Here is a 9,535-nt window from a genome sequence, read left to right on the forward strand (position 1 = left end):
CAAACAGTGATGAACAACACAATAACTGAAATTAAAAATACTCTACAAGGGATCAATAGCAGGATAACTGAGGCAGAAGAACAGGCAAGTGAGCTGGAAGACAGAATGGTGGAAATAACTGCCACAGAGCAGAAAAAGAAAAAAGAATGAAAAGAGTTGAGGACAGTCTCAGAGACCATTGGGACAACATTAAACACACCAACATTCGAATTATAGGGATCGCTGAAGAAGAAGAAGAGAAAAAGAAAGAGTCTGAGAAAATATTAGAAGAGATTATAGTTGAAACCTTCCCTAATATGGGAAAGGAAATAGTCAGTCAAGTCCAGGAAGCACAGTGAGTCCCATACAGGATAAATCCAAGGAGAAACATGCCAAGAAACATATTAATCAAACTATCAAAAATTAAATACAAAGAAAAAGTATTAAAAGCAGCAAGGGAAAAGCAACAAATAACATACAAGGGAATCCTCATAAGGTTATGAGCTGATTTTTCAGCCTAAACTCTGCAGGACAGAAGGGAGTGGCAGGAAATATTTTAAATGATGAAAGGGAAAAACCTACAACCAAGATTACTTTACCCAGCAAGGATCTCATTCAGATTTGATGGAGAAATTAAAAGCACCACCAAACCAGCTATACAACAAATGCTAAAGGAACTTCTCCAGGCAGGAAACAGAAGAGAAGGAAAAGACCTACAAAACAAACCCAAAACAATTAAGAAAATGGCAATAGGAATATATATATCGATAATTACCTTAAATGTAAATGGATTAAATGCTCCAAACAAAACACATAAACTGGCTGAATGGATACAAAAATAAGACCCATATATATGCTGTCTACAAGAGACCTACTTCAGACCTAGGAACACATACAGACTGGAAGTGAGGGGATGGAAAAAGATATTCTATGCAAATGGAAATCAAAGGAAAGCTAGAGTAGCAATACTCATATCAGATAAAATAGACCTTAAAAAAAGGACTGTTACAAGAGACAAGGAAAGACACTACATAATGATCGAGGGATCAATCCAAGAAGAAGATATAACAATTGTAAATATTTATGCACCCAACATAGGAGCACCTCAATACATAAGGCAAATGCTAACAGCCATAAAAGGGGAAATCGACAGTAACACAATCATAGGAGGGGACTTTAACACCCCACTTTCACCAATGGACAGATCATCCAAAATGAAAATTAATAAGGAACACAAGCTTTAAATGACATATTACACAAGATGGGCTTAATTGATATTTATAGGACATTCCATCCAAAAACAACAGAATACACTTTCTTCTCAAGTGCTCATGGAACATCCTCCAGGATAGATCATATCTTGAGTTGCAAATCAGGCCTTGGTAAATTTAAGAAAATTGAAATCAAAGCAAGAATCTTTTCTGACAACAATGCTGTGAGACTAGATATCAATTAGAGGGAAAAAAACTGTAAAAAATACAAACACATGGAGGCTAAACAATATGCTACTAAATAACCGAGAGATAACTGAAGAAATCAAAGAGGAAATCGAAAAATACCTAGACACAAATGACAATGAAAACACTATGACCCAAAACGTATGAGATGCAGCAAAAGCAGTTCTAAGAGGGAAGTTAGAACTCCGCAAAGGACCACCAACTGAGAAGGTACTGAGAGGTTTCTGAGAGTTGAGATCAGGGCGGATTTTAATCATTCACTTTGCTACTTTGGGAACTTGTTAGTGAATTTCTCCAAAGAAGATATAGAGATTGCCAACTCATCATTGACATCAGTATATATAATTACATTTAAAAATCTTTATTTAGCCAAGGCTAAAATCCTAATCATCATCACCCAGAGAAAAGCATAACAGACCAAGTTACAGATTAATCAATCTTGAGTTACTGGGAACGCATACCTTACTGAGGTTGTTCTGAAGTTGATCACACTGGGAGGGGAGACCAGAGTGTCCCAAGAAGGCTACTTGGTATCACAACCTAGGCAGGATTCGTGCAAGGAAGACCCAGCCATCAAATTTGGCTGAAAGCCAACCTGGCAGTGCTGAGAGTATTAGTGTACAAGACCAGTAATTATAGATTAAGATGTTGTGGAGAAGGATGGGGAAAATACGATTAAGTAAGGCATTTGGTATTAATCAAGGCTAAAACATAGAGCATCTTTGAATCAGAAGACAGTGGAGAGTTCCCTAATTAGACCTCTCATTGAATCAGGAGGCTCCCGTCCCAGATTCCCCACAGGTGGCTATCTAATCTGAAGACCACAAAACCAATAGAGCACAAGGAATAAGCAACAAATTCTCCTTGTGTCCCTTGAGCTTTTTAAAAAAATTATTTTGTAGATACATCAGTAACAAACATCCAGTATCCTGAGTGTGGCTGAAGAAAATCACCACACTGCACAGATTGGTGCCCCATCAAAACATCTGTCTCTAACCCTTGCTGGGCCCTCAATGCTACATGACCAGCCTTCTTATAGCCTCTTCCCTCTCTCTCTGCTACTCTCCTTGAAACCTTTCTTCAACCTCATTGCTCTTCTAACACCCTCACGTTACTCGCAGCGGATGAACTCAGCTTCCACTGTATACCATCCAATGGGGTGCATCCCAGATTCCTGAGCCCCACCAATCAAGTTTACACAATTGTATCTGGTTTCACCACCCCATCAGCATGGAGGAAGCATTTGCCTTTACAAGTCTGGCTTTTTCACCTCTGCTCTGATTTCCCGTCTCCTCAGGAGCCTTCCTTTAGACATCAGCACCTTGTGTCTTTAACGTGTCTTTTCTGCTGGTGTTTCCGTCAGCATTAAATATGTGCTTTGACCTTCTCATATTTAAAAAACAAATTTGACCTACATTCCACTCTACTTAGCATCATCTCTTTCCCTTCATATCAAGCCTCCTGAAAGCTTTATTTATGCCTGTCTTAACTTCCTCAAGTCTCATTTACTCTTCAATCTCCTGTGATCCGGACCCAGTCATTCCTTCCTGCCCCCAGCCACTACCACCAAAGCTGCTCTAGCAAAGCAGTTTACTGAGACTCTTCTTGTCGAATCCAATAGTCTTGTTGTTTGTAGCCCTTTTCTTATTTGACCTCCCTGCAGCACTGGTCGTTGTTAAATAATACCTCCTTTTTGAAACTCCATCCTCCAGGGACTTGCATGATTCAACTTCCTCCTGATTTCTTTCCTATCTTTATTGTGCTTATTAAATACATGGGTCCTGATTCAAAGCAACTGTGAAACAAATTACAACATTCATGAGACAACTGAAAATCTGAACACTACTTTTTTTTTTAATACAAAATACACATACTATGTATTCATATATATGTAGAAAAAATTCCAAAGGCTATGTATCAAAATATGGACAATGATTATCTCTAGGTACATCATATTATCGACATTCTTTATGCTGCTGTATTTTCTATAATAAACGTATTTCATTCATATTGCATTTGAAATAAGAAAATGTTAAAAATCTTTTTTTTTATGCTGTACACGGGCCTCTCACTGTTGTGGTCTCTCCCGTTGCGGAGCACAGGCTCTGGACACGCAGGCTCAGCATCCATGGCTCACGGGCCCAAGACGCTCTGCGGCACATGGGATCTTCCCGGACCGGGGCACGAACCCGTGTCCCCTGCATCGGCAGGCGGACTCTCAACCACGGCGCCACCAGGGAAGCCCTACACATACTCAAGTTTTAACAAATCTTGCAAACAACCTTTATGCCCTCAAACATAAAAGTCCCCATTTTAGACTAAGGCAAGCTATAGGCTTTTCATTCAGGCCAAGCCCCACCAAGTCACTTCTGATGGAGCTTCTGATTCACGGGGCTGCCATACAGAGAAGACTTCCTATAGGTTGACACCAACTCTAGCACAGTCATATGCTTTTCACATACTCATTCACAACATCAGCTGAATACCTATGGTGAGCAAAGCATTACACAGGGTGTGTCACAAGTTATAGATTAATTAACACCACACACGACTGCCTCAAGTAGTGTACAACCTCGTGGGGAAACGGCACGGACACGAGGCAGAACAAGGGGCACTAACAGAGAGGAGAGCGTATGGAGAGAACTGATAATATTTTACACTGGTATACAAATATTTTCAAACAAATCAACAAATACTTGGAAATATATAGGTAAAAAATGAAGTGCTCTTTTTCACTTTTCATTCACGTTTGAACTCTGAAAGTAGTTATCTCTACAACTCATTTGCCACTAAATCGTACGCCATGTTCTCCTATATTAGTATGTAACTTTTCATATAGGAATATTTAGTCTTTATTTGGGGGCAGATATTTTTGTGCCCCTCACTTTCCCAATGTATCAGACACAGAACAAGCACTATAAATATTTCCAAAGTGAACAAACTGAGCCGGCTCCTAGAGCCCCTCGCAGTAGCCTACCACACTGTATCGGATGAAATGTATCACGCAGATATGGCACACAGAAGCGCGGCCCAGGTTCTGCCTAACGTAGAATATTTTTCCCTTTTAAGTGCACAGTCATGAAAAGCTAGGCAAGGCAGAAACAGAGAAAAGCTCAAAGAAGAAAAATGAAGTATTTATAAGCAAAATCACTTCATATTAAGAAAGTCGAGTTTTATTTAGCATTTTATCTGAGGCGCTGAGAGTAAAGGAAGAAAATGAAGATCAATCCCACATTCAATTTTAAGGAGTCTTGCAAAAATGAAAGCACACAAACTGTAACAATCTTGAAAGCATGAAATGCCTTATGTTTACAATACACAAAAAATACTATAGAGACTTCCTATCAAAAGGAGATAGTCTGAGTATATGCAAAGTCTTTCCAATCTGAAGATTCCAACACACGTTGTTCTGCTGTTTTTCGCAATTCCAACGTAGAACTCTGGACAAAACAAACAATACAAAAAGCTTTTCTAGGCCAAGGACCCTCTGAGGGAGTGTGATATCGGCCCCGAGAAACAAGTCAACTGGCCTAGTGTTGGGACCAACATAAAATGCTACCTAAAAAGCTGAAAGCCTCAGCATTTACATCTCAGACTAGATCAAAGAGATGATTCTCTTTAAACTACAATTTCATGATTATATAGAAAATCACTGTTCTTCAGACAATAAATTCATACTATACTACTAAGTATTTTAAGGTGATTTTTACCTCTTTGTAAAGAAGGGGTCAAAATAATAATTAGGATTTTTTTAAATGAAAAACAAGGTTCACTCAAAGTTAATAAAATGAATCAGTGACCCAACTATATGTACCCTCAAAATAATTAATTCTACCCAGGCTGCCAAGATAAACAAATGAATAAAAAAATTAGAAGCTTATATACAAGAAGATACTTTTACAACTATAGACATCAAAAAAAGAAAAAGAGCTTTAGACATGTAGTATTTCCCTAGAAGAGCATTTCCCTAGAAGAGCATTTGCTACAGTTATTACATAGTAAGCAAAGTAAGAATTGCAGGAAAAAACAACCTAAAAGTTGGTATTAAATTTGTTTAATATCTTTAATAATTCTATTATTTGTAAATTCTTCCATAAAAGGTCATTACAGTTCTTCAGTTTACTGCAAACATATCTTTAAAAAAAAGACAGCCCTACTGTTGAAGCTATAATACTAATTTTTAAATTATTGGCACTATACTAAAAAGCACGATGGAGAACATCTTATTTAAATAAAACAAGGATGATACTTCACTGGGGAATATAGCCAACAGAGTTTTTTCTCTCTCCATATCTACATCCAACGGTGGTGTTTTATAGGCAAATTTTAAGCAAATGCAAGTTTTTAAAAAATAATGAAAGCCATGTTTTTCTCAGGAATACTATTACACACAGATCATATAGATTGTTTTATAGCAGATACTAGTCTGCCAAATTTCAGATGGCGAAATGCTAAGCAGTGAGTTTGGTACTATCCAGCTAGTTGTTTCTTGTCATCCTGGAGAATCTGTCAATGGGTAATGTTGAGACCATCTTGTCACCACAATTTCTCTTCTCAGAGGTGACTCCACTATGATAGAACATTCATACCCTTAAGATGCAAGGCCTAGCAAAAAGCCTCCCACAAATCCACTGGATATCACAATGTTCTGTTTAACAAATTCTGTTGCTTCTTCTATTATATTGTTGATTTCAGGTGCTGCCTTATTTGCTCGTTTCTTAATCTGTCTTTTTGCTTTGTTTACACCTTTTTCAACTCTCTTCCAGCCGATCAGCACATAGCCACTGTGACTGGCAGTCTGAAGGAGAAGAAAGCCACCATCTACTGTAGTTGCTGCAAGTTTTCCAACTTTCTGGAACAAAAATCCTGCACACCAGCCACTCACTCCACCCATTACAATCTGGGTGGCTACTGAGTATTTTTCTACCATAGGTCCGGAACTGTGGCCAAACACTTGATTCCACCAGTGGTATCTTCTTTCATACTCAGTTAAATCCAACACTTTGTAAGCGTCATCATCACTTTCATATTCTTGGGAAGGGGCATTCTGGGTCTCCATGATCTACTTTTTTTTAAAATAATGCAAGCTACTCAAACCCAAGATAATGACTTTTAATATGAGAGTACAAGATTTTTAGTTATAGAACAAAGATGGGGATAAGGGGCCTGAGACAACACCTAGTCCAACTTCCTTCCATCAGACCCATTTTATAGATTAGGAAATGGAGGCACCAAGAAGTTAACTGAATTACCCAAGAACATATAAATAGTATTCACCTCTTACCTTTTATGAACACTTACTCTTTATGTGATTATATTAAGGAATTATTAACTCATTAAAGTATGAAAATGGTATTGTGGCTCTAGTAAAAAATCTTATTTATTGGAGATAAATACTGAAATATTTGTGGATGAAATGATATGATGGTTAATATATGCTTCAAAATAAGATAGAAGTGAGATGATTGAATGAATAGGTATAGATGAAACAAGATTGACCATGAGTTGCTAATTATTGAAGTTGAGTGATCTCGGATTTCATCTCACTCCTCCATCTTCTTTTATATGTGTTTGAAATTTTCAATCATTAAACAACTTTTTAAATAAAAAACTCTATAGTGGATTTTGTTTTTGACTATGATAGACTAAATGGTACCTGTGGTAAACAAGCATAAAACTAGAAAAATATATGAAACAATCATTTCAAATGTTGGACAAGAGGCAGTACAGGATTATGATCCCTGATGGAACGGAAACAAATGATTTAAGTCACACATCACCCTTGTTTTCTGACCAGAGATAATTTTCCTTACCATGATGCAAAGATGGGGAACCCAAACAGAGCTGGTAGTCTCACTGAGCTGAGGAAATATAGTTTAAAGTTCAAAGGTGTTGAGATGAATGGAATTTTCTCAGAAAGGAGGGAGCTTCAGAAAGATACTCTAGAAATCTGCATGAAGTTCCCCTTGTAACTTCTACTGAGTTCTTCGCTGATCTTGCACAGTCCAAGACTCCTGAAGGCCAAGCAGGAAACCATCACAGGGGTCCTGCAGCTTACACAGGGCTGAGATACATGGAGTGCTAACCAGTCGAGAGGAGAGACCTCTGGTACTCAGCTGATAGCCAAGAAAGGCCACACCTTAGTACAATGGATATGCTAGCTCTAAAATAAAGACTAGATCTGCCCTAACCAAGTTAAAAACAAGATTCAAAAGTACTGTGTCAATTCACAAGTAAATTAACTGCCATCAGAACAAAATTCAACACCATCTAAAAGAAGACAATAAAATCTAGACACTTAACAATATACTATACATAATCCAGCATAAAATTTAAAATTATCAGGTAGAAAAAGATCTCTCTGTGCTTTTCATTCAATTTTTCTGTAAGCTGTTCTAAAAAAACACTTGATATCGGGACACCACCAATATCAAGTGATATAGCATATGTGTAATTGGTTTTATAGGATAGAGTGAGAAAGAACTCTATCCTATTAACTATCAACTCTATCCTAATAGCTCTATTATTTGGAGGAATAAAGCCCGATTTTTTTCTTCAAATTTGATGGAAAATATCAGCACACAGCTCTAAGAAATACAACAACAAGAAAGATAATCACAAAGAAAATAACACCAAGACTCATTGTAATTACATTGTTGAAAACTAATGATAAGAGAAAATATTTAAAACAGCCCAAGACGCATTACATACAAGGATCTATGATAAGAATTATTACTGACTTGTCATCAAAACCAACGCAAATCAGGAGACAATGGAATGACATTTTAAAAAATTACTAGAGGGGGAGGAAAAGGGGACCCATCAACATTTATTAACCTGTAATTGCATATCCAGCAAATAGATCCTTTAAAAAATTAAGGTGAAATAAACACATTTTCTTACCAGGAAACCTGCACTGCAAGAAGTGTTGAAGGAAGTTTAGGATGAAGGAAAATGGCATCAGGAAGAAAACTTGGATTTATACAAAGGAATAAAGAGTATGTGAAATGGTAATATATAAAATAGAAAAATCTATTTTTGAGTCTGAAAACATAATACATATCTGAAAAATCCAAATGTAGATATTTTAGGTTGTCAGTATGTCAATGGCCACCGTGGCTTTCCAATTTTGTGCTTTAAAAAAATTACAGCATTGTCCTTCTGCCAAGTGAGATTACAGTGAGAAGATTGTGGTCTATGAGGAAGCAGGTTCTCACTAGACACTGAATTGACCATCACTTTGATCTTGCAAGTCCAGCCTGCAGAACTGTAAGAAATAAATTTCTGTTGTTTATAATCAAAAAGAAAATTTACAGCCTTCATTAGATTGTGTATGAAAAAAACTGGTCATGAAAAATAAATACATGGCAGTTACCTAGTGCGATCTCTGCTATACCATGCTTCTCTTTTTCTGATTCCTTTGGATAACTTATTAGAATATTATATTAAAATGAAGCAGAAGTATAATAGGTGTATGTTAGCATTTAAATAATATTTTGATAATAATTTCTTCTCTTTTTATAATCTCCTATTGATTTACCTACTATATTACCTACTATATCATTCTTCCCCACTCCCACCCCCAGCCAACCTGCTGAGTTCACTTTTCCTCATATGTACTTTCAAACTGATAATTAAAAAGAGGGTATAAAAATAGTGTCAAAAAAAAATCTAGAAGGTACTCACTTCGGCAGCACATATACTAAAACTGGAATGATACAGAGAAGATTAGCATGGCCCCTGCCCAAGGATGACATGAAAATTCGTGAAGCATTCCATATTTTTCAAAGAAGACATACAGATGGCCAAAAAGCACATGAAAAGATGCTCAACATCACTAATTATTAGAGAAATGCAAATCAAAACTACAATGAGGTATCACCTCACACCAGTCAGAATGGCCATCATCAAAAAATCTACAAACAATATATGCTGGAGAGGGTGTGGAGAAAAGGGAACCCTCTTGCTGGGAATGTTGGTGGGAATGTAAATTGATACAGCCACTATGGAGAACAGTATGGAGGTGCCTTAAAAAACTAAAAATAGAGCTACCATATGACCCAGCAATCCCACTACTGGGCATATACCCAGAGAAAACC

The 9,535-nt window shown here is 37.1% G+C and overlaps 1 protein-coding gene and 1 non-coding gene across 2 annotated transcripts; one reads left to right on the top strand and one right to left on the bottom strand.

Annotated features, from left to right (window-relative positions):
• Window positions 1-5,967: 5,967 nt before the first annotated feature.
• LOC112392901 (FUN14 domain-containing protein 1-like) lies at window positions 5,968-6,495 on the bottom strand. Its single transcript, XM_024734793.1, has one exon. The coding sequence runs from the start codon at window positions 6,493-6,495 to the stop codon at window positions 6,028-6,030; it is 468 nt and encodes a 155-aa protein (XP_024590561.1). The 3' UTR covers window positions 5,968-6,027.
• Window positions 6,496-9,114: 2,619 nt separating this feature from the next.
• Window positions 9,115-9,221, top strand: LOC112392914 (U6 spliceosomal RNA). Its single transcript, XR_003001784.1, has one exon. It is a non-coding gene; the product is annotated as a U6 spliceosomal RNA (small nuclear RNA).
• Window positions 9,222-9,535: the final 314 nt, after the last annotated feature.

This window comes from Neophocaena asiaeorientalis, unplaced genomic scaffold (genome assembly GCF_003031525.2).
Source record: "Neophocaena asiaeorientalis asiaeorientalis breed wild unplaced genomic scaffold, Neophocaena_asiaeorientalis_V1.1 scaffold547, whole genome shotgun sequence".
In the NCBI taxonomy this organism is placed as follows: Eukaryota; Metazoa; Chordata; class Mammalia; order Artiodactyla; family Phocoenidae; genus Neophocaena; species Neophocaena asiaeorientalis.